Source organism: Pleurodeles waltl, chromosome 2_2 (assembly GCF_031143425.1).
Source record: "Pleurodeles waltl isolate 20211129_DDA chromosome 2_2, aPleWal1.hap1.20221129, whole genome shotgun sequence".
Classification (NCBI taxonomy): domain Eukaryota; kingdom Metazoa; phylum Chordata; class Amphibia; order Caudata; family Salamandridae; genus Pleurodeles; species Pleurodeles waltl.
The window spans coordinates 811,580,292-811,605,917 of record NC_090439.1 but is presented as its reverse complement, the minus strand read 5'-3'; the positions used below and the strand labels follow the sequence as shown (position 1 = coordinate 811,605,917).

The following is a 25,626-nucleotide window of genomic DNA, read 5'->3' as shown; positions in this document are numbered from 1 at the left end:
CGAAGTGTGTGTGACTTGAGTGCAATGGCCTAGGTGTTCTGTTGAATCATGTGAATGGGTGTTCTACCTCCTCTGTGTGTGTTGTAAAACATGCCTCACTAATAGTATGTTATGTTTGGATAAGTCATATCATTTTGACATGTGTGGACCTGGGATGTGACAAGGTTGGGCTGACTCCAACGTGTTGCTAGCCCTTCATAGGTGTTGTGTGTGAAGGCACATGCTTGTTGCACTTTCTGTACACTCCTGGTTGTGCATTGATCATGGGATTGTTGTTTGTTCTTCCCACACCACCCACAAAGACTGGGATGTTACTGTGAAACAGGGTACCTAGGACTGTAGCAACCAGTATGTTACACGTACTTAACACCTTTTGTGACTTGAGTTTGTACCTAGGTCCAGATGTAGCAAAATGTCTCCACATTGCAAATAGCATAATTTGATGTTAGTGAGTTGCAAACGTCTGTTTCCTAATCCAAAATGTTATTGGTGGTCAGGTACATATTCGCAAAATGGTTTTCTAAAGTAAAAAAATAAAGGAGTTTACCAGCCCTACTTGCAAATCACAGTGTTAGGCAATCCCATTTGCTAACGAGTACGTGGTTGCAAAGTGAGTAGCTGTTATCATCCACTTGAAGTGGCTGCTAACCAACTTGCTGACTGGAAGGGGTCCTCATTGTGAACCTTCACCTTTGTGAGTGGACCAAAATACTCCTGCACAAAACAGCCAGTGGTCTAGGGGAGCAATAATTATTGTGTAAATTACGAACAATCAATTGTTGTGAATTTAAACAAATCGCAGCTCATTTTCCTTTCAGATAAAGGGCCTACACTTGGTGAAAAATAACTTGCTTCATTTAAAAGCAGTCACGTCTATGGAGTTCTGCTGTTCCCAGCAGGCCTCCATCCCCGTGAGTGCCCATAGTTGCTAAGGTGGTGCAAGTTGGAACCCACATCATTGATGTTCATGAGGTGGGATTTAGGGACCCCATAGTGACTCGCAGACGGTGTCAGAGACACCGTTCAGCTTTTCAATTTGCTAGTTGATTTCCCATCAATTCCTACATCTGGCCCATAGTGTCGACATATGATTCATGGCCAGGGGTTCAATCTTAGCACACAACTATTTCGAAATGCCATTGAGTGAGGAGTGTGATTCTTATCACATAGAATGACATATGTAGTGAAGTCAGTATGCGGACGAGCTGGTGCCATAATGTATAATGGCTTAGGTATGAATTGTAGGAGTAGTTTAGGGTGATGTCATCCATCATGTAGAGACATGGATCTGCTATATGTGATATGCCCTTCAGTATGCATGATTCACATGTACTTCCTCTGAGCCTTCCCGTGACATATGTTGTAACAATTGCTGCAACCAATACATTGCTAGTAATGGTCAAATTACCCATTGTGGTATTCAACCCACTGTAAATTCTATGCTCAATATTTGCCTTTTCCCTTCACAGCTGCAAACCTGAGTGCCGCAGCTCGAAACCAGTTTGAGCGCCGTGCAATGAGGTACAGGCACATCCTGCAGGTGCAGTGTGGGTATCGGAGGATGGCCCGCAGATACAATTCGGAACGGGCCTCCGGGGCGTGGTATGCCACACCACAGGCTCCACCAACGGTGCCACCTACAACCACCAGGTCTGCCCAAGGGGACCCAGCGACGGACCAGCCATCTTCCTCCAGACCTGGACCCAGCCGTGTGTTGGGAGCAGGGCTGTCCCGTGGCCACTCCACTCCAGCAACAATCTCCACCTCCACCGGCACGCAGACCAGCAGTGACCCTCCAATTGACCCTGCAGCCTTCAACGCATTGTCTAGGAAACTGGACAGGTTAATTCAAAAGGTTGACAACCTGACGGAGGACATGGCGGAGGTCAAAAAGAAGGTGCGCTCCATCCGGCGCACACTTCAGAGGGCAAATCCTTAGTTATTTTGCCCTCCTGAACTTTTACCCCTCCCCTCTCCCCTCTTTCCTCTTTTCATACTGTTAGTTGGGTTTGGGGGGTTAGTTGTAGGATAAGTATAGGTAATTAGCTTAGTTAGTGTTAGGTAAGAGGGTGGGGGGTCCTTATACTTTCTATCTAATATTTTTGTGTGGGTGGGTGGGTGGGGGGCAATGTTGGGATTCCTGTTTGATAAAAAAAAAAAAAAAAAAAATATATAAAAAAAAAAAAAATACTAAAAAATATATGTTTGTTTAGGATAGTATAGTATGTGTGTAGGTTAGTAAGTGTTGTCCTGCATGTGTCTTGTCTCATAATGGTGGGTGGGGGGTTGATGTTTAGATCGTTTCGTTACATGTGTAGAGTAAGTTTAGCTTAGGTTAGTTGGGGACAGTTGTGGGTTAGTAGTAGTCAGGTTAGATTAGTGTAGGTTTATCTTTCCCTTAGTTGCCTCTTTTCTTACTTATTGGAAATAAAAAATTTGTTAACCCTTTACCAGATGCGTTAGGTGCTACCTTTTCATGGCCTTGACATCAGTGTAGCAGAAAGTTTTAGTATGACATTTGTGTCCTATGCTCGCTATCCCCAGGCTATTGACGTTTAACATGCCAGCTACCCGTGTGCTAACTTGGTAAGTATCCACCGTGTGGGAGAGCCACCATTGGTAGTCTGCATAGATCATCAAGATTTGGGGTTGGTATGTATCCTACTTCACAAAGAGTGCTTCCAGAGTTGATTTTGTAGGTAAATAGATAGGTCGGACAGCATTGTGAAGTTCAGGGAGAGCTTTGTAGATGAGTATTTGTTCACACTCTTGTCTTGTTGCTGTCATTGCTGACCTACATCATGTGTGTACTGCTTGAGCATGACTTTCCTTCATGGTAGTATACGCTGTAAGGGTGATTGATGCAGTGTAATTTGGTTAACATTCCTTTCATTTTACAGCATAATGTATTGTGTTAGTATCGCAAGGTGCCTACATTTCTCATCCACCATTAGTTGTCTAGAATAGCTATGGATGGGGCCTCATTCTGTCCAACACAGCATGATTGTGTGTGCTTAGTCCCTACATCAGTTATTTTCCTCAGTCTAGTAAAGCTATGATGCAATCCTGGCCACTGCACAGATGTTTCAGTAGACATGAAATCAGGACATTAGTCTAGAGAATCAACATGGTTGCCACACAGCCACTTTGGAGTTATGTACTGCACAGTTGAAGTGTGAAATGACACAGAGACACAATTGGTGTGCAAGTGATATTTATTTTTAGGTGGAGTAGTGCAAAAAGTCCATTAACAATGTTAGGTGAGTCCGTTCTGGTGCATTCTTAAATGGTGATCCTATTTACAGGGTGTGGATGATGCTCCTGACATGCTGGGGTGATGTCACAGACGGTGCAGAGGAACAGGAATTGCCAAATGGTAGGAGAGAAACATTTACAGCCAATGTGGACAAGTTAAACAGTAGATTGCCGAACAGTCATTGAGGGTAGTTGGAGTGAGGCTGGCATGTGTCAAAACGTAGGACCTTGGTCAGAGTGGGGCATGGTGCAGGGACTAGGGCTTCCGGGTACTCTTGCGTGTGAATGTTATCTGTTCCATGTCTTCTTCTTCTGATGTGTGTGTTGCCTGGTGTGTCCTTGTTGTTGTTGGTTTTGAAGGGGCAACACACACCTCAGTGTCAGAAGACATGGAGGCAGACATCCCGGGGGCTGATCCCTGTCCAGTTATGAAGGGCAGTACTGCAGCAAGGAGAGCGTGCTGGTTTTTCAGAATGGCAGCCACATCCCGATGGTAGGCAGCCAGGTCTGCCCTGAGGGGTTCGATGTTGCATTCGTGCACACGCTGACTGGCTTGCTGTTGGAGTTGTTTGGTCAACTGGATGACAGCTGTGCAGATTGCCTTCTGTGTTACTAAAAGTTCCTCCAACAGCGATGTTCTGGCTTGCATTGCAGCTGCCTGATCAGCAGTTGACAGCATGCACGAACGCACCCCCTCAAGGCTGGCTGCCATAGTTTGCATCCCCACCCGCACCTCCTTGGCCAGCTCCCGCTGGACCCCAACGACTGTTCTTTCGAAGCTGGTGCCAGTGTCGTCAGAGTCCTCAGCTGTGTTGGAGCTGGCAGGTCTTACAATTGGGGTGGCGGGTGGTTCTACTGTGGTGGCTGCTTCATCTTGGCTCCTCCTTGTTACTGAAGGGGGGGTTTGGAGGCTTTCGAGGACCATGTCAATGGTCTCTTGTGTGAGGTTGATGTTCTCGTCATCCATGTCATCAGGGAACTCATGGACAGGCATATCGGCAGGAGATCCGTGTTCCTCTGCAAAGAAACAGGGTACAATTAGTGTGTCTGTGTTGAGATCATTTAGCACTAAGATACAAGCCTTTGGATGCCTTTACTTTGTACTCTGATTTTGTCTTGGTATCTGCTGTCTGTCATAGGGCATTGTTGTAGGCCTATGGCCCACCTGTGTGTCACATATATGATATGGAGCTATCAGACATGCCTGCCAGGACATCTCTAGGTGTTGATTTGTAATTATTTTGGAATATGCATTTTTTTGTCCTACTCCTCTCTCGGTGTTTCACTATTGTTATGGAGGGACATTTGTTTGGGTGGGCTCTCATTATCCTACATGTGATTCTTGGCTTTCTAGGCAGCAGGATAGCTAATGGTGTGGGGGACTAAGTTTGACCCACTTGTAAATAACTCTGTCACCCAGATATTGTATTTAGCTCAGACAGACTAGCAGTGCCTCTGGTCTCCCACAACAGAGGAATGTTTAGAAGTCCAAGCCCATGACATCTTTGGGACTTCTCAGGGAAGTGGTGGTCACTCAGGTCCTACACATTTCTATCTTTTCCGGTATGTTCCCATACACAAATGACACAGACAGTATTTGTTGGATATGAAGTTTCATTGTACAACTGACTTGTAGGAATTTCGGTGTGAGCCCCAATAACCAAAACAATACACACAGTTAGAACTGAAATAGTCCGCAGGAAAGTAATACATTGGTACACAGCTATCATGGTGCCTAACAGTTTCTACTCTCCCTCTGCTTGTTCTATATATAGCACTGCATGTTAAGTTTGGAGCTTGTCTGTCTGAATCACAGGGGAGACATCATCCCTCATATCAGAGGAATGGGCTGGGATCTGGTTGTGCATCAGCAGCAAGGCAGGCAGCATCTAGATGTGATTTTCGGTTTGTAAACTCCCCCATGCGTGTCTTGGGACGAGGAAGTGAATTTAAAAGACATATGTCATGGTGATGACAAAGTTTCCCTACGCAGGAATGGCAAACCTTAACCCCTACCACATCTATCATCAACGAACCAGACGGTATCCTTGACTGGGGCACAGAGTGAATATGTTCTGGCAAACTCCAGTGCAGAAGTAGGCAAAACAGGGTGATTTGACTAATTGCCAACACCTCAGGACTGACTATTTGCTACATTAACTGATAGGAAGGGCAATGAGATTCATTTAGTGCAAAGTGCTCTGAGGCACTTAGATGTGAGCAAATGAGTATAAGTACATTCAGGGTAAGATGCACAAAGGCCTCCAGCCTGAGGCTATTGCGCAAAGTATACGTTTCACTTGCCACGCTACACTTTGACTGACTGTGGGTGTTGTGACTGCCCTGCCAGCACACTTGCCTCACAGGCCCTGCACCATACACTTTTTATTCACATTGCATGATCTGTACATGTTAGGTGGCATGACCTATGTATGTCAATGTTAGGATGTGGTATGGATGTAAACATTGTTGATGTTTGTATCTGATGGGGTCTCGTGTGTCTTACTGGATTGGCTTGTTTATCGTATGGATGTCCTATTTTTTGGTTAGACTGTGCAGATGTGTTTCATTGACCAGTTGCCTGTGTCCCCTCGTCAATGTTGTTGTCTGAGCAGTATGACATTTGTGATGTAGCATTGTTAGGCAGGCACGTGAGGGACCCTGATGTATGCAGCATGTGTGTGTCGTTAGTGCTGTGTGGCTCCTATTGCTGTTTACTTAGGCTTATGTATGTGTCAGTTATGGACATTCGGCATTTAAGTGTACTGGTAGCTTTGTCTTATTTCTAGGAGTAGTTGCAGATGTCATCCTCACCCCCTAATTTAGGAATGTATGTTCCAGGGTGGGGTTCCTGCCATTTGGTACTATAGCTGCCCAGAGATGAGAGGTGTTATTGTCAACTGTGGTGGCAGTTAAGTTGCAGTTGTTGTATTTTCTACTGCATTACAGGTAGGGACCTAGTTGATGGGGAATAGTTTGTGCAAAACAAGTGCCTGGATGTGGATTCAGGGTAGTGTCCTTCCCACCTGTCACTGGTTTCCCTTGGCTCTCTTGTTGTAATTACAGGATGTCCCCATGGGACTGTAGTGGTGGCAGTATTTTGTCGTGGCCCGGCTATGGTCAGTACTGGGCATTCCCCCCTGCCGTGCCCCTTTCCCCATGCCACTTCATATATGTGCTAAGTTACATGCATTGTGTAGTAGGTATCCCCCCCCTGCTTACAGTCCCCATTATTGCATTGTAATTCCCCATGCGACTTACCCTGCATGTGCGTAGTGTCGTGGTAGTCTGCGCTGTCCAGTCCTTGTATCCCTGTGACAATCTCCTCTGGGATGACGGCTGCGACCATCTCCTCCATGTGGTCCAGAGCCTCCTGTTGTGCTGGACTCCCCCCTCCAGTCTGCATTGCTGCCTTCCTGTTCCTGGCCATTTTCTCTTTGGTCCTACGTTTACAGTCATGCCAGCGTTTCTTACACTCGGTGACTGTCCGGCGTTCTTCAGCCACACTGTTTATCTTGTCCACAATTTCTTTCCAGATGGCCTCTCTCCTACTGAGTGGCAATTTTGAGGATATGAAAAGTTGGTGCTGGTGTTCCGTCACCTCTTTCACCAGGATTTCCTGCTCCTCTGCACTGAAGCGACACTTTCTTTTTTTCTTTAACATGTCCTGGTTCCTGTGTGCTTCCTCCTGGCTGGGTCCTGGTCTGCTCTCATCCTCCTGGGGTCTGTTGGGGCATCTGGGATCCATTTTGGGTCTCCTCTCCTGTCAGTGCAGTTTTCGCGCAAAAATGTCACGCAATAGCGTGAAAAAAAAAGGCGTATTCACGATAGCGCTGTCGTAAATCGACCCACAGTGATTTGCGTCACTTTTACGTGGGTTTGCCTTACGACAGACCGACGCTGTTTGCGTCACGAAATAATGACTCCCACCTGTTGGTTGCGCCGCCGTACGTCAAAGTATAAATTTGACGCCCGAATGGCGCATCCAAATGGCGTTAGACGGCGCAAATTTTTTTGACGCAAAACTGCGCCAGCGCAGTTTTGCGTCAAAAAGTATAAATATGGGCCTTAGTCTTAATGTAAGAGGTCTTAATGCGCCGATGAACAGGGTGGCCCTTCTCACTCACCTTAGAGAATCCAAATGCAACATCTGCCTTCTACAAGAATCCCACCTAGTTAGAGCAGACTGGAGGAAACTATGATCCCTATTGTTTGATAGACAGTACTACTCTGCAGGCCCTGGGTGAGGGTGCGGGTAGCGATACTGTTGGTCACACACTTCCCGGGAAAGATCATGGGAATACAGTCTGAAGTTAAGGGTAGACTTGATTGGGTTCATATTCACAGTAGCATTCATCTATGTCCCCAATGACTGTCAAGAACAGTTTTTACGAGATGCAATTGGACAGATACTCTCCACGCTCACCAGTGGCGTACTTATTGGAGGGGATTTTAACCTCACCCGGACCCTCAGTTGGACAGATCAGGCCAGTGTTTCTGTGCAGCCCACCAGATGTACGCACATTTGGACCACTGTCTCGCCTTGCCTCGCATTCTCAGCGTGGTGACTAAAGCAGATATTGGGGTAGCGGCCCTTTCGGATCACGCCCTGGTCACACTGTGCCTCCGACTACCTGGCCCTCAAGTAGGTTTGATGCCTTGGCACCTGAATGTAAAACTCCTCACGTATGAAGACATATTGGTAGAAATCAAGTCCACGATAAAGACATACCTTGCTGTAAATGATACACTGGTGAATCCGGTGGCACTCTTATGGAATGCTTTAAAGGCAGTAGTGAGGGGCCAGTTCATTGCCATAACAGGGCATTTTAATAAAAGTAGGTGTGATAAACGCCAGCAGTTGGAATCTCGGGTGCAAGAGCTTCAAGGGCTGCATAGGAGTCCTGGCTACATGTGGAGAGACAAGAGCTCATGGTGACTAGCAAGCAGCTAAAGGCCCTCGACATAGAAAGGGCGGAATATGCCGTCTTGTGCACAAATCAAATGTATTATGTGGGGGAAACAAGGCAAGGTGCCTTTAAACTCATCGTCTCCGCTCCCAGGCAAGGCAGAGATGGGTATATGAGATACGATTGCAAAGCGGAGTGGTGTTGGGCGAGGAGGAGCAGATCCTCAGGGAACTGAGTTGTTTTATACCTCCCTCTATGCAGCTAAGGAGTGGGATGCCATTGAGATTGAGAATTACTTGGACCCCTGTTTTGATGTGACTATACAATGACTTTGCAGCATCTGGTAATTTCACCCCTACGATGCAACTACGTATGATTATAGCCATCCTCAAACACGGGAGGGACCCCCAACTATGCCCATCCTACCAGCCGATCACGTTGTTGAACACAGACGCTAAGCTCTTTATGGGCATTCTAGCAAGTAGATTGGGCCCCTATTTGCAGGGTCTGGTGGACCCAGATCAAACCGGATTTATCCATGACTGAACTTGCACAGATAACACTAAGAGGCTGTGCCGCATCCATGACAAAACTCAGTGATCTCAGAAGCCGGCTCTGCTCCTCTCTATAGAAGTGGAGAAGGCTTTCGACTGAGTGCATTGGGGCATTTTGCACACAATCCTACCCTGCTACAGTCTGGGACCATGGATTTGCCAGTGGATTTGTTGTAATTACAAATCTCCACAGACCAGGGTGAGTGTGAATGGCTTCCTGTCGCAGCCAGTCTGCATCTTCAGAGCCACCCGACAGGGTTGTCCCCTGACACCATTGCTATTCCCTTTATACATGGAGCCATTTGCGGAACGTGTGAGCCAGCATCCGCACATACATGGCATCCCAGTGGGTGGATGTGCTCACAAAATCATGCTATACGCAGATGACATGCTACTGTATGTGTCCCAATCGCAACAATCACTCCTGTCAATAACAGAGGAGTTGAAGGCATATGGAACAGTAGCGGGATTCAAAACAAACCTAAATAAGTCCTCCATTCTACATGTTACGGTGCCCGAGATTACAACCGGCTCTGCCATTTGCATGGGCCAAGCAAGGGGTTAAATACTTAGGCCTACAAATCCATCCTACACCAACGGCTACAGCAGAGTACAATTATTCTGCGCTGCTGAACAATGCGCGTATAGAATTGACTAGATGGAAAGTATATGGCCTCTCATGGCTAGGCTGTGTAGCAGTAATTAAGATGACGATGTTGCCCAAAACACTTTTTATCATGCCAACCTTCACACTGCAGCCCCTTATGGACTCTTATACAAACTACAGAACCTTGTCTGGGAGTTCATATGGGTAGGGAAAAAGGTGAGAATGGCAAAAGCACAATCCTATCTTCAGTTTCTGACGATGGGCTGGGGGTGCCTCACATGATGAGCTACTACCAGGCAGCCCAACCACGCTACTTGGTGAAATGGTCCTGTGAACACATTGAGAAATATTGGTGTTTTATTGATCAGGCTGTGGCAGGGCAAAATATATGGAAAATCTGATGGCTCCAGAAGGCACTTCGTCTTCCAGATGTTTACATATCCCCCATGTTGTGTCTCAGAATTGTGGTGTGGAAGAAGGTGTACATGAAGCAGGGCTTACACACACCTTTCTTCCAGCAAACCCCAATCATTGGCAACCCAGATTTTCCAATGGGACTTTCCGGGTCCCCTTTTCAGGTCTAGAAACGTTCCAATTGTAAAAGATTCTGTGACCTTTTTGATGCGGATTGCTTATAGATTTTGTGTAGCTCCAGGAGGACTATGGCATACCAGTGGTGGCATACTGGCAATATCTGGCCGTTTGCCACTGGGTGACTGCCCCCACAATCCACCTACAAGCAAGTAGACCTCTTACCCCTTCGAGAAATGGTTGCTTACCTGCACGTCTGAGAAAGCTTGTCTCAGATATATACGCCTTCCTAGTGATCCCCCAATCTCTGATAAAGAATTCAGTGAGGAGTAGATGAGAAAAGGAGTGTGTCATGCTTTTTCTGATAAGGAAATCGTGAGACATCTTGCATTGGGTGAGGGTCACGGCTTGTAACATAAATACCAAAGAAAATAGCTCATTGTTGGTACTGTACACTGGAGCGGGTTGCCAGGTGGAAGCTGGGTAGCACAGATCAGTGCTGGCGCTGATGCGGTCAGCAGGGCACGCTAACCCATGTCATGTGGCACTGCCCTAAGATTGTCCCATTCTGGAAATCCGTTCTGCATACGATCAATATAATCTACGACACTACGTTTAGCTAGGAGTCAATATTTACAGCATTGGAGAGATAGTTGAAATGTGAGACCTTGGGGTGCATTCTGGGAAGTTTTGCTCATGTTCATACAGTTCCTGTTGTGCTATTATACTTCTCAGCCCACTAGCTCCCATCTCTCCTAACTGGGCACATTATGTTCTCTTATTCTTGCTTGCATGGTGGGGAATTGAATCCATGCCACACGTAACCACTCTCCTTGGTGTTTTTCCATGCAAAACAGCTTTTAGCCAATCCAGCTTTTGCATATATCGCTGAGTGAGATGTCAGAATTGTAGTGGATCAGATTCAGATAAGGGGATGTAGGACATATCCACCTTGCGTGTGACAAACCAAGATTGTCTTGATGTCTCAAAACATTATTTTCTCATGTGGGACATTAGTGGTGTGGTGCTGCGATGTAATGCAATGGGATTTTGTTGTAACTAAAACACTGCATCATGCACTTAACCTTTACAAGAAACATACGTGTCTAAGGTTGACTGTTCCAAACGTCAAAGGGTATGGAGAAACCAACTGTTTTATTTCTTGTATCCCTCCTTTGCAAATAAAGATTTAATTTGGGTTTAAACCAGTGGTTTCATTTAGGAGCACATCTGCAGGTGGAGAGGGAAAGCAAGTATTTCAAGGATGAGGTACATGTAGAATTCCTGACATTGGCAGGCAAAAGGGGGTAGCATCCGTTCAATTAGATTGTAGGGGTGTGACTTCAGATGTGTTGTACTATCAGCACTTCAGCAAACTTTGACCTACTTTCAACATGACAAACCGTAAATGACCACACTGGTCTTTCGGAACTGACTAGCACATTGGGCACTCCATTAAGCTTTATATAGCGCTCTCCCAAAGCATAGAAAATACTCCTTTTGCTCTCATGGCACAAACCACACTTAGGCTATGAAAAGCTCCTAATAGGTGCAGGTTATATTTGTTTAGCAAATCACAACATTTGGGTAGAACTGTGCCTGACCACAGTCAAATAATGAAGTTAGTTGGGGTAGGCCGTTCAGTTGTAATGCAAAATGGCACCTTAAGGCAACTGTGTTGCATGATGCAGCCTTTAGGGAAGCATAAGTCATACTGAACTTGCTTATTTTGTGTGAATACTGGTCTCTTAGACACAGGAGAATTGAATTCAACGGATTTAGATGGTGGTGCGGGGAACATGTTTCAGATGGGTCTCTGGTCGGAGGACTGACTGTATTGGAGATGTAATGTTTAGACTAAAAATCAGATGTTTCTCAGACCATGATCTTTATTCATAACTCTGGCAGAGAAAGCCAAGCACACTCTTTTGACAGAGCGCCCACCATGCTTAGATCACCACTGGTGTGCTGCTAGATAATGCCTGGAAAATGAAAAGGTGTGGAAAATCCTAAAAAACAAGGGTGCTATTAAAAAGGGTGCTTGCCTATTACTGTGGTCCACTGGATGCCCAGCCCCTTCAACACATCTACACCGGGTTAAGGAGATTACAATTATTCTGGGTCCCTCTTTGCACAGGAGGAAATAGATTATTTCACCTCTCATCTGCAAAATAGACTGCAGATGCTTAGATGTGAATATCACCCGACAGCTGGCATTTACAATATATTAGTGAATTGATGAAGAGGGCAAAACCCGGTATCACGTGGAAGATTGAGGGATTTGAAGTAGGAGGGGAAGACCAAAATGTGAGACCAGAATGTTTCACTTTGTAAAAAGTAATATTAGCCATTACTGGGAGACCCTAGTCTACTGATTCACGGCACCAAGTTAATGATTAACATTAAAAAACAGTAAATGTACTTTATTTTAGTAGTTTCAAATAAATGAATAATTACAACAACAAAATCCCATTCATATTGAAATTAAATAAATACAACAATATCTACAACTGGAAATCCACAGGAGCATCAGCGACCACATGTTTGCATGAATATCTCTAGTGAAGAAGGATTTATATTTTACCTAGATTATTAAACATAATTTAATTCGAGGGAGATGAAGCAGGGTTATTTCAAGAGAAAATAAATATGAGAAGTGGAAACCAAATGTCTTTAGGCTGTGATGTGCAAGGAAGCACAGATACACAGATATCCATATTGTGATTACAATAGACTAAGGGCCCGATTTATATTTCAATGGACATCCCATTGTTCTGCCAGGGCGAAGGCTTAGATTAGAATGTGCCCCTGGTTAAGGGACCACCCGCCAAATTTAAAAATGATAGTCAAGCTGGTGGTCACTTATAAAGAAGTGGCCAGAACCGCTGTTGTGGTGGTTCCTGCCAATGCTCTTTGCTATTTGGTGCAGGGTTCAGACTACATGACAGACCCCTGCACCAAACAGTTTTCTTTTTTATAGTTACAAAAAGAAAATCCCAAAATAGGATTTTCTTTTTGAAAATAAAAAAAAAATACCCGCCTCGCCCTGGGAGTCATCTCCCATGACAAGGGGTGGCAATATTCCTTTTTTACTGTCCCTTACTGCCAGGGTTTGCCTGGCATTGATGGACAGTAAAAAATGGCAATATGTCTGGCCATCCTAATGGCCATCAGGCCATTGGAGAGGTTTGGCCATGGCGGTGAGGAAGTAGTCACCACCATAACCAAACCTTTGGTCCACCTGCATCTAAATCGGGCATAGACACTATTATCTAGGCAGTAAGAAAACTCTGCCAAAATTGCAATGGAGCATGCTTACCGCCAAGATATAATTCAGGCCCCAAATCATCAATGCAATCCCTGTCTTTGGGGGCAAGTTCTCCTCACAATCACATGGCAACTCTATGTTTTGCTAGAAGTAAGTGGACAAGACCATGCGACCTGGTAGTAGTCCACCACAGAGCAGCTACAATGGGTGTAGCTCGTGTCTTTCACAAGACCTATTGCATGTAGATGAGCAGAAGTGTAGCATATTCTTTGTAATATGTACAATGGAGCACTCAATACCAGCTATTTAGCAATACTTTTTTATTTGGTGGCAGTAATACTTCCATAGGGCTTCAGTGAGATCCCTGTTCATGTCTCATCACCATTTTCTCTCAGCTAATAATCTAAGTCTATGTGGCCTCAAAGGTTACTTTATATAATCTGGTGATTAGGTCCTTGGGGGATATGGAGGCAAAAACAGTGAAAGTGGGTGGGGTATCTGAAAACTGCAGGAATCAATACTGTAATTCTTTGTAGAGCAGTATAAATATATATCCAAATAGGGTTGTTACGGATTGGCAGCCATGGGGAAGAAAAAATCCTCTGTGTTAACGAGTTGATCTGAAAAATGTCATGCATCAGACGTGCAGGTAACTGTATCAGCATGGATTGTTGACTGGGTTATCTTATTGCCAGCACATTAACTAATGGAGTATTCCCTACCATGTCTTTTTCAATAAGTAGGGAGGTGAGGCAGAAGGCTTAAAGGTATCCAGTGAAATAAATATTTAGCTTGAGCCACTGGGAAGTAAAACTCCAGAGTAGGGGCCACCAAACCACCATTGCTGTATAGTTGCTCCAGTTTAGCCCTGTGTATCCTGGGTTGCTGCTTAGCCCATAGAAAGCTGATGACTATAGAGCAGAGTGCTTTAAAAAGGCTTTGGTAAGTGGTAACAGGATATTTTTTGAATAGGTAAATCAGCAGTACCACCGTATGGCCTGCCAAAGAAAGCGGCAGAGGGGTCCACAGCCGTGCTTGCTGTCCAATTGTCTGCAATACTGGATGATAGTTGGTTTGTATGAGCAGTACAGGATCTCGATGTACCTGAATCTTTAGGTATCATGTTGGGGTGTCACTATGTCAGGAAAATTCAATCACCAGCTGAGTGGTAAAAACAGTGACATTAACTATGATGTATTTGGGTTTGTCCGACATAGCTTAGCCCCTGTTACTACCTGGTGGTAAATGCTTGCTTGTGCATATTACCTAGTAGTCAAAGAACCTTATACGTATGTATGGTTAGAAATGAATTTCCATGCAGTCACTCTACCTGCTCTATCCAGGATGGATTATTCTATCAGGTTCCTGATTCCAGCTTTGCTGATAGTGCTTAGCCATTGCACCAAATGCCAATATCTGAAACTTTCATGTCATATTAGCCTAGAAACTTTGTGCTGCTGTCAAAGATTAAGACTCCTTGTGCACAATAGGATTCCCATGCATCTCTGCCATCTGTCTAATTTCACAAAGTTAGCCTTTCTATTTCTTGGCAAAAGTCTGTGTTTTCCCATATGGGACTACCCTCACCACATACGAGACCCACACCATCATGAGCAGCATTCACTCTGGAGCCCCTACGGACCCCTGTTCTCACAACATTTTCAACAAAGCCAACACCTCTATCGCACCTGGGCTCTGCCACACCCTCAACTGTTCCATAAAGACAGCAACCTTCCTAGAGAATTGGAAACATCCCTAGATACGCCCACTCCTGAAGAAACCCATGGCTGACCCCCCTGGACCTAAAAAATTACAGCCCCATATCTCTGCTGCCTTTCCCAGCCAAGGTCATCAAAAAGGCCATCAACTCTTAGCTCCATAAGCACATCGAGGACCATGACATCCTGGACACCTCTTAATGAGGCTTCAGGAGCAACCACAGCATGGAGGCCACCCTCTTCGCCGCCATAGATGAGATCTGCTCGCTCCTCGACCGCTGCCATACTCCAGCCCCATCCTACTGAACCTCTCGGCCGCCTTCGACACAGTCTCGCACCACACCCTCTGCTCCAGACTCCACACAGCTGGCATCCACAGAAAGGCCCTACAATGGACATGATCCTTCTTCTCTGGCAGAACAGAGAGAGTCAGACTCCTGCCTTGCCTGTCAGAATCTACGGAGATCAGCTGCAGAGTTCCACAGGGTTCCTCCCTGCGCCCCACACTCTTCAACATCTTCACGGCCTGCTTGCATCCATCATCCATCAGGAACCATGGACTGAACATCATCTCCTACGCCAACGATACCCAACTGATCATCTCACTGACCCCACTTCTTCCAAGAAGAATTCCCACGACAGGATGGAAGCCGTTGCCGCCTGGAAGAACAACAGCTGTATCAAGCTCAACTCTGAAAACACCGAGATCCTCATCCCAGGACCATCCACATCAGCCTGGCTGGGACAAGTCCTGGTGGCCATCCACCCTCCACACCCCCACCCCAACAAACCACACATGCAACCTCTGCTTCATCCTGGACTCATCACTCACCAGCACCCGCCAAGTCAACTCAGTCGTATCCTCCTGCTTTCACACACTCTGACTTCTCAGGAAGATCTAGAAATGAATCCCAAATGACTGTGGCAAAACTGTAACCCATGCCCTGGTTACCAGCAGACTCGACTATGGCAACGCCCTGTATGCCGGCAACACCCAGAAGAACCTCAAGAAACTACAGCACATCCAAAAATCCTCCACCAGACTCATTCTGGACATGTCTCGACACAAACACATCTCCAGTCACCCAAGAGACCTCTGCTGGCTTACTATCAAGAAAAGAATTAACTTCAAACCACTTGTCTATGCATACAAGGTCATCCACGACCTAGAACCCACCTACCTCAACCACCACATCACCTTCTACTGCCCACCAGACCTCTCCATCACCTTCTACTCCCTCACCAGACCTCTCCGCTCAACAAGCACAAGCCAACGTACCTCACATACGGAAGACCTGAGCTGGTGGAAGATCCTTTGCCTTCCTCGCAGCAAAGAGCTGGAACACCCTGCACCTCAGGAAATCACAATTGCTACCTCAATTCAGGAAGGACCGTAAGACCTGGCTCTTCAACTGAAGCTCGGAGGACAAACCGCTCAGCGCCTTGAGACCCTTATGGGTGAGTAGTTGGACTCAATAAACCCTGATTTGATTTGATTTGATAGTCAAGGTGAAAAAGATTAACATAAACATGCAAATTCCTATTTTTAAATTCTGGATAGGATCTTTACATATGCGTCTGGGTCTAAAACCAATGTCATCCAAGATAGTCCTACACTGAGACATTAATCAATACTGTCCCATTGCCTCGTAGGCAGATTCCTTCCACAGACGTCGCTTTGAGACACACAGCCGTCCCCACAGTATGCATCTAAGCAATACCTCTTGAACTAGGTTTGCCTTCTTATTTTTCCTACATAAAGGTGTTCAACATGGCCCTTTCTGCAGAGTAATTGCCAAACTTTTTGCCTTAACCCTCCTGTTTTCTGAATCCAATTGTTTTAGTCTTTTAGGACTCTAAACACTTTACCACAGCTAGCCAGTGCTAAAGTGCTTATGCTTGCTTCTTGAACCATGGTGAAATTGGCTTACACCCAATTGACACATTTAATTTATTTCTAAGCCCCTAGTAAATTGGTACTACATGTACTGAGGACCTGTAAATTGAATGCTACTAGTGGCCCTGCAGAACTAATTATGCCACCCACTTAAGTACCCATTTAAACATGTCTCAGGCCAGCAATTGCAGCCTGTGTGTGCAGTTTTAAACTGCCACTTTGACCTGGCAAAATAAACCCTTTTCCAGGCCTAAGACTTCCTTTTATTACTTAAGTCACCCCTAGAGTAGGTCCTAAATAGACCACAGGACATGGTGCAGTGTATTTCAAAAATGTGGGCATGCACTTTTAAGTTTTAGATGTCGTGGTAGTTAAAACCTCTAAAATTATTTTTTTTCACTACTGCAAGGCTTACCTCTCCCATAGGATAACATTGGCTTACCTTATTACATTCAATAAGTGATGAATTTCAATTGGGAGCAGGTATGAATTTCAAGTTTGATGTCTAAGGAATTCTAATTTGAAACCATCTTTAATGGTAAAGTCAGATTTAAAGTCACAATTCTGAAAATACCACTTTTAGAAAGTAGGCATTTTCTCATCTTAACCATTTGGTGCCCATATCCTGTATCCGAGGTCACATGACTAGGTGGAGCTGCCAGTTGGTCTTTGTGTAGTGCTCCCTGACACTGAGACAAAGGAAGAATAGGTGTTGGCAGGATGAGCCATCTCTAACTTGGTAGTTGGGCAGAACTGTCACCTATCACACTTAGACATCACAAAAACTCTTTCTGAGCACACACACAAAGGGGTTTGACAATAGACGTTTGTGTCCCCAGGAAAGATGGGGCCAGGGCAGGAAGGAAGGAAATCTGAACACCTTTGGAGGTAGAAACCTTCGGAACCTTAACCTACTTCAAAGCTGGCACCAGGTATAAATATTGGACATCAGACACAACTCTTCAGTACACCTCTGTACCAGTGGAAGACTAAGAAGTATTGCTGTGCTGCTCTGCAAGAAGGACGGCTACTCTGCTGCCCTGCTGTCTGAGTGAGAAGGACTGGACTTGAATCTTTAACCAAGGACCACCAGGGAGACTCCAAGGGCTAGCTGGGTGGCCTCCTGGTCAGAGCCTCAGGGACAGAAAAGTATTAAATTACCTTGAACCCGGCACCTGAACTTTGCTTGTTGTCAGTCTTGCCCCACAAGTAGTGCCACCCCAGTCCTGGATCCTTGGATTTGGACCTGAAGGTGATCTGCCATCCCAGCTCCAGTCCAAACAGAATTGACGCAGCATGACACATCGCCACTCCACAACTGCAGGACATTGTAGTGCAGGCTTGCAGCTCCCCGGAATCGCCGCTATCCAACGCATCCTCGATGCAGAACCTTTGATCGCAGCTTGCGATCTAGCAGAACTGCCGCTGCATGTTGCATCTTCCATGTGGGATCTAGCAATGCTCTGCAACCTAGATTTAAGGTACCATTTACAGCAGGCCTAACTAGGTTGCTGTATCCGGCCCACACTCCATCATGGGTAGGCCTGAACTTGTGACTTTGTCCCTGTCCATTCCAACCAGATAACCACAGCTGGTATTTTGTGCTTCTAGGCATTATTTTTACTTAAATGTTAAACATTGCATATCTGTAGTTCTACTTATTAGATATTTTGTTGTTTTGGTCTCAAATCATTTATCACATTTTACTCTATTGTTTCTAAATTGGTGTGGGACTTTTCCAATGTTGTGTTTTCACTTTAATACTGTTTGAAGTGCTGCAGAAATACTTTACACATTTCCCTCTAAGCATGTATGAGTGCTTTCATACCAAGCTACCAGAGGGTTAAGCACAGGTTAATTTGGGGTTTGTTGATGATGCACCCAGACAAGATTTGTGGTTGCTGCTTGAATAGGGTTTCACCCCCCAAATAGTGATCCAATTCGCTACAGAAGTGGTTCATTTTATCCTGCAAAATATAACTTTGTCTAGTGCTGATATTAACAGAAACTGGTGAAGGTACAAGAGACTATGGACCAAATTAATTTTGAGACATGCAATACAGCCAATACATGACATTTCTTTCTAATTCATACCAACCTGTCATTCAGTTTGTTAGTTCTGCCACTGTTTTTAGATAGTTATCTTTACGCGATTTAACATAATGATTAGAGATGTTTAATTTAATCAAAAGATGAAGAATGTTTGGTACATATTGGCACAGCCGATGCTTGTATTTCAGTACACATGTGCTTCTGGATTTTTGTACGTCAATAACAGGTTGGATTGTGGGTGTTTAAAATGCTGCTCATTGTCTCTTAAGTTAAGTACCACTCAAGAGTATAGGTGCATCCACACTGCCTTGGCAGCCTAATAATGCCGAAGAGGAGAGCACAGTCAAAGAGGGAGGGCAGCACACTGTTTAGCATAACAGCATCAGTTTGCCCTGGTGCATCATGGTAGATGTAGTACATAAATACTGTCAACTTAATTTACTCAAGTTTAAAAGTGTTTGCCACTTGCTGGCACAACCAGTGGTTGTAACTCTGGACATCTGTGCTTCTGGATACTTGTCTGTATTTTCTACCAAGAAATAAGGACGCAGAAATGTTCTGCTCACCTTTTCTTACCTATATCTCACTTTTACCCAACCTAAACACGCTTTTCTCTGGACACTATCTCAGTCACATACTGATCTTTTCAATTTTGGACCTTCTAAGACATATTCATTGGGCTCCAACCACCTCTGGGGATATATGAAACTAGCAAGGCAGTATTCCGAGATCAGCACTCTTCCCTCTCATCTGCAACTACCAAGGTCTCTGCACCAATATTTTCCCTGTACAGAATTCTCCTTATTAAACAATATACTTATGGCCGTCCAGAGGCCTGGTGGACCCCATTTACACAACTTAAAAAATGAACTAATGTTACATCATACCTTATACAACTGAACTCCCAGAGTTTCTTTAAAACTAAACAGATGAAGAGATATCTATGTTATGTATTTTGACAAATGAATACAAGTTGTTGGCAACTCCATAGCATTCTGTGAGTTTTAAATTAATGTTCTCTTGATTATTTACTGGACACTAACAATATTTATCAAGCAACTGAAGATGACAAATATCCAAAAGGGTTCCATTCATACCAGAATTACGACTTAACAATTAGAAAGTTCTCTCTTCAATCTATGTTAAATGTAAACTACCTGGTTGCTCAAAGGTGTCAGGAGTGATTTGACCTTCAGTTGCTTATATTCTAAATGGGCACTTACAGTAGGAGGAGTGAATAAGAGGAGGGCATAGCTAGAGGTCCCACAGTTGTTGGACCTTCTTGAATTGTGGCAGGGTTGGCCCTCAAGTATTTCTCCTTCCTAGGACCATGAGTGTGTGACAAGGGCCTCTTTCTATGAGGCCACAAGGCAGCTAATTTCTACCCAGCAGGCATTCTCTCAGGTTCTCAGACATGGTAGCAGAGACAAAGGCACACTGAGAGCTACAGGCTGGTCAGCACTTTCTCCTGTCCTCCTGGATGGCAGTCATTTCTTCTTATGTCTTGCACACCTTTCCTACAGGTGTTGTGTGCCCCAGTATGGCTTCCTCCTCTGACCCTAAACCTACCTCAGTGTGTCCACATTCCTCAGGAGTATGATCCCACCAAGCAACCCCAAGTGTCTCCTTTTTGGTGGATCACTAAAGGCTCCTTCTGTTCAATTTCAATGATGGCCAAGAGATTAGTCCAACAACCCAGAACCCAGATCACCACCAAAGATACATCATTTAGGTTGGGACTTTTCTTTTTCTGTTTGACTTTGGACATTTTCTTTTAATTTGAACATTGATTTTGAAATTATGTTGTTTCCTTTGGCCTCTAGTTTTTGGACTACCTGAAATTATTTTGGTGTGCTCTACATTATATGATTTGTAGAGAGTTGCACCCTAACATTCTTTAATTTTTCTTTCAGTTATCCACTGTGTTGTAGGTTGATTCTACCTCTCCGAACTCTGGCATTATTTTTGTTTTTTTCTCCTTCCTAAGTTGACTTTTCATCAAAAACTATGCTCAAATTATTATTATTTCTTTTACAAAAAATATATATAGCGAACACTTTAATTTTTTTAGACAAAAATCAGTGTGTTTTCACTTTTTTCAGTGTGTATTGAGATTCTTGTGGCTGTATGTGAGTGTGTTACTTTATAGTTTCATGTTAAATGATATACTGTTTCTAACACATAACAATGCATTATATTCATGCACACATCTTTATGATCAGGTACATACATGATGATACACAGGTAAAAGCCAACCTCAACTGTGCATGGTGAAAAGCCATGTACAGAAGGGTTTATTGCCCGCACACTCTGGCCAGGACCTGTGACCAACCCCTTGTTTCTCATTGTCAAAGGCCATGTGTGATAGGGTCATCAGCTGCAGGTTGCCTGAGGGGGTTGGATATACGCTCAAATTAGAATGCGATCAAGAAAAAACAGATTTTTCACTCAAAAATACAAAGGCTGAAATTACATTTAGAAATGGTACTAAGTTCTTAGCTTATGTTGAAAAAATCACAGAAATTAAATGAAAAAAATGAAGGTTAAAGAGACAGAGTTAGGTGATGAACTGAGATAAGAACTAATGTTTAAAAAATGAATATCACTGAATTTCACTGATTATCATTTAGTGAACTAGCTATAACTTGACCTACAGTCATGCATTGCTCATGACTTCACATATTACATAACTTATGACATGTTAGATGCCACGATGACATCACTCATGACATCTCAGATGGCATCACTGATGACATCAAGCAGTTATTGTGACAGTGACCTACATGGTTTGTGGACTTGAAGTAATTTCACACGTGCCCATGATAATCGGGTTCCCCTAATATATACCGTTTATCCTTCTTTTGTGTATTTTAGAACATGATTTATATCTTAGTGCATATTGCTTCAACAGTTGTTTAATGCACTCATCTGGGGAGGAACCACTGTTAGTCTGCTAATACCTATCTAAGACCCTCGGGGTGGGATACAAATGTTATCGCTGTCATAGACATATTACGACTGATGTTCTTTGGAGGAGGACTGTGAATTTAAAGATATGTTCAGTAGTAAATATGGTGAAGGGTTAGATTTAACTTTATATTTTTTAGGAAGACACAGAAAAACACAAAATGGCTAGATTATGTGAATGCACTTTTCTGTGTTCGGCATTCCATATAACATGTTACTATGCAACTTACAAAACTGTACCTAGTTGTGTGCATTACTCAACAATGTGCATTTTTGTATGCAAACCTAATAAACAATATATTTAAAAAAATGCTAGTTTTCTATCACCAATCAAGTGATAATGGACATAACCTTTGACCATATGCTAGACATAGCATAGCTGCAGGTTACCACATTTGGTGGATGTTGCCCTCTTTTCACTGGTATTGACCCGCCAAAAACACAAAGGCCCATATTTATACTTTTTGACGCAAAACTGCGCTAACGCAGTTTTGCGTCAAAAAAATTAGCGCCGGCTAACGCCATTCTGAAGCGCCATGCGGGCGCCGTATTTATCGAATGACGTTAGCCGGCGTTAGCCGCCGGCGCCGTCTGGTGTGCGTAAAAAAAAACGACGTACACCAGGCAGCGCCGGTGTAGGGGGATATGGGGCTTGGGCGTCAAGAAATGGGGCAAGTCAGGTTGAGGCAATTTTTTCGCCTCAACTCAATTTGCGCCATTTTTTTTCACTCCAAACCCCCATAGAAATGACTCCTGTCTTAGCAAAAACAGGAGTCATGCCCCCTTGCCCAATGGCCATGCCCAGGGGACTTCTGTCCCCTGGGCATGGTCATTGGGCATAGTGGCATGTAGGGGGGCACAAATCAGGCCCCCCATGCCACAATTTGTTTTTAAAAAAAACACTTACCTGAACTTACCTTAATGTCCCTGGGATGGGTCCCTCCAGCCTTGGGTGTCCTCCTAGGGTGAGCAAGGGTGACAGGGGGGGTCCCTGGGGGCATGGGAGGGCACCTCTGGGCTCCTTCAGAGCCCACAGGTCCCTTAACGCCTGCCTTTTGCAGGCGCTAAAAAACGGCGCAAAAGCGGCCGTACGTCATTTTTTTTGACCCACCCACTCCCGGGCGTGAATTTTGCCCGGGAGTATAAATCCGACGCACATGCCTCGGAGTCGATTTTTTAGACGGGAACGCCTACCTTGCATATAATTAACGCCAAGTAGGTGTCCACGCTAAAAAATTACGCAAACTGCATGGGCTTTGGCGCTAGACGCGTCTAACGCCAAAGTATAAATATGGAGTTAGTTTTGCGTCGGAATTGCGTCAAAAAAACGACACAATTCCGGCGCAAACGGAGTATAAATATGCCCCACAATCTCTCCATATATTTTAATGGGTCACCCCCCTTTCAAACCTTAAACATGCCTCAAAAATTATTTTGTACTCTGTTCTCCTTAACAGGATCATCCTCTTAAGAGCTTCACAAGACCTGCAATTTTAAGTCAAGAGGTTAATAGGTAGGTAGGAATTTTAAGTCCATAGGTAACATTAGCCAGTGGTAAGACACCTTCTTCAAGTCTCTATGGTCTGTACTTTGGTACAATATCTCTTTACTGAGTTTAGCACAATAACATATAACCTTACAGCCATACTTCCAATGCCAGTATGAGTTAAACCTCCTGTAGGTGGGTCAGATCCACTTCCTACATTACTCAACAATCTGCAATGTCTCAAAATCTTCAACAAAGTTCTTGCAATAAACATCCACACCTTATAAATATCCTCATTACAAAGAACATGCCTGTAGTACTGTATTACAATTATTTAATATGGGCATGTGCCTAACATCCACTGGTGGATGATCTACTATCTACATAAGTTTTGGTGTTTCTCACAGATTTGTTTTCAGCAGGCTTTGGCTTTAACCATGCATTAACAACCCACCTCCTGTGTGTTCAGCTGTAAACGTGTTTAACATGGAGCACTACTTACACACCAAACTGTACTGGTTTGCAAATGGCGCACCTTATAACTATCAAAATGCACAATCACACTTTCCTCACCTGTTTCTTTTCTATGTACACACATTAACTGTATGCTGTATATACCTATAGGGTTTCTTCTAATAACTTTCTTTTTTAAATGTTGTATAGGTTTATGGAGTAATATAAATAATGTTATCATGGATGATGTGATTTGAGATGTCATCAGTGATGTCATCAATGATGCAATTTGAGATGTCATCACTGATTAAATCAATGAGGTCATTTAACATATCATAAATGACATATTTTGTTAGGTCAAAAGCAGTGCATAACGGGAACACATGTTATAGTTAGTTCACTAAATTATAACTGGCGAGTATCAGTGGTTATTCAGTTTCTAAATGTTAGTTATTTTCTTATTTCAACACCTGACTATAATGGTAGATGAAACTTTTTTTTCAGCGAGTTTCTGTTCCCTTAAAAAATGATTTGCGTTTCATACTCTATACCCGAATAATAATGCTTTGGGTGTGCCTTTCAAATCAATTTAGGTGTGTACTGTTAGCATTAAAAAAAATATGGTGAAATCCGATTTTTGTGTTTTAAAATTCACTGAAGTTTACAACTGGAGAATATAACCATATTCTATCATTTATAGATGAGTCTGAATTGCTAGAGCAGATGCCAACAAAGATGCAACTAGCGATTGCCATCGATGTGAACTTTTCCATTGTCGAAAATGTTGACTTATTTAAGGCAAGTAACTGTTTATCCAGTATTATTATTTGTTCTGTGAAATCCATGTATAGTGTTGCACTAGAGTAACTTTATCAAGTGATCCATACCGATTAGTAATTGGTATTAAGAAAGGCCTGTGAATGTGAATAGCGCAAATCCCTTCGACGGGCAGAGGTTGAAATGTTCTCATACAGGCTTAGTGTTACATCCTACTCCTAAATCATATTGGCGCACTCGCATATATGCTGGCGCATTGCGTCGTGAGTTTACTTATGTCAGATACAGTATAACTTTACTCCAGCCAGGGGTGCAAGTAGACCCAATCTTCAGGGGAGGACCAGTACTTCAAGCCACAGTGGTGGGCCTGCCATGTCACACAGTGTGCATGAACACATCCTCAGAGACAGTGTGAGGGCCACATGCCAATATGCCTGGGTTTAATGTGCCGTTGCATGCAAACAGCATTTATGCATGTCTGCATTTTCATGCTTCAGCACATTATAGCCAAATCTATTGGTGTTGAATGTAATTTACACTCAGGCATTAAGCACTGCTGGATCTTCAAGAGTATTCACTACACCTGCGAGCATCAGATGTCTGCAAGATGGTTGGTACTCAGCAATCCTTGTGAATGTGTGCATATCTGACACACAGTAAAGAAAGCCCTGAAGCCTTATTGGAAAGATGTCTTCTCTTACCAAAAGCATCTAAATACACGTGATAAACAAATACTTCCATGGAACTAGAAGATGTTAATAGGGGATTTATAAATAAATACAAGAAAGTGCTCCCACAGACATCAAGAAGTAAACTTACATGAACCCTAATCAAAGTGTGACACATGCACTGGGATAAAGAACATTATATGGGACTTCTATCTGAATATCACAAAATGAGGGAGGGTTCCCAAACAGCTCAAATGGGAGAAACATTTACAGAGCTTAGTAAGCAGGGTAACTTCACAATGTAAAAACATGTATGTGTTTATATTGTTATAGCTCATTCTTAGGTGGGGAGCGATGGAGTACTGTATATTATGAGAAGTAATAGAAGATGAAGCAAGATTGCATACATCAAGTGAGAGCTTAAATCTTTGAATTACACACAGTTACATTCAATTAAAGCATCATTATAGATTAAATGATTTG

General features: G+C 43.8%; 1 protein-coding gene across 1 annotated transcript in view; it reads left to right on the top strand.

Annotated features, from left to right (window-relative positions):
• CNGB3 (cyclic nucleotide gated channel subunit beta 3) overlaps nucleotides 1-25,626 on the top strand; it is a 749,182-nt gene that overhangs the window by 503,641 nt on the left and 219,915 nt on the right. The window contains exon 14 of the mRNA XM_069219226.1: nucleotides 24,399-24,496. Coding sequence (XP_069075327.1) covers nucleotides 24,399-24,496 — 98 coding nt within the window. The remainder of the gene's footprint in view (nucleotides 1-24,398; nucleotides 24,497-25,626) is intronic.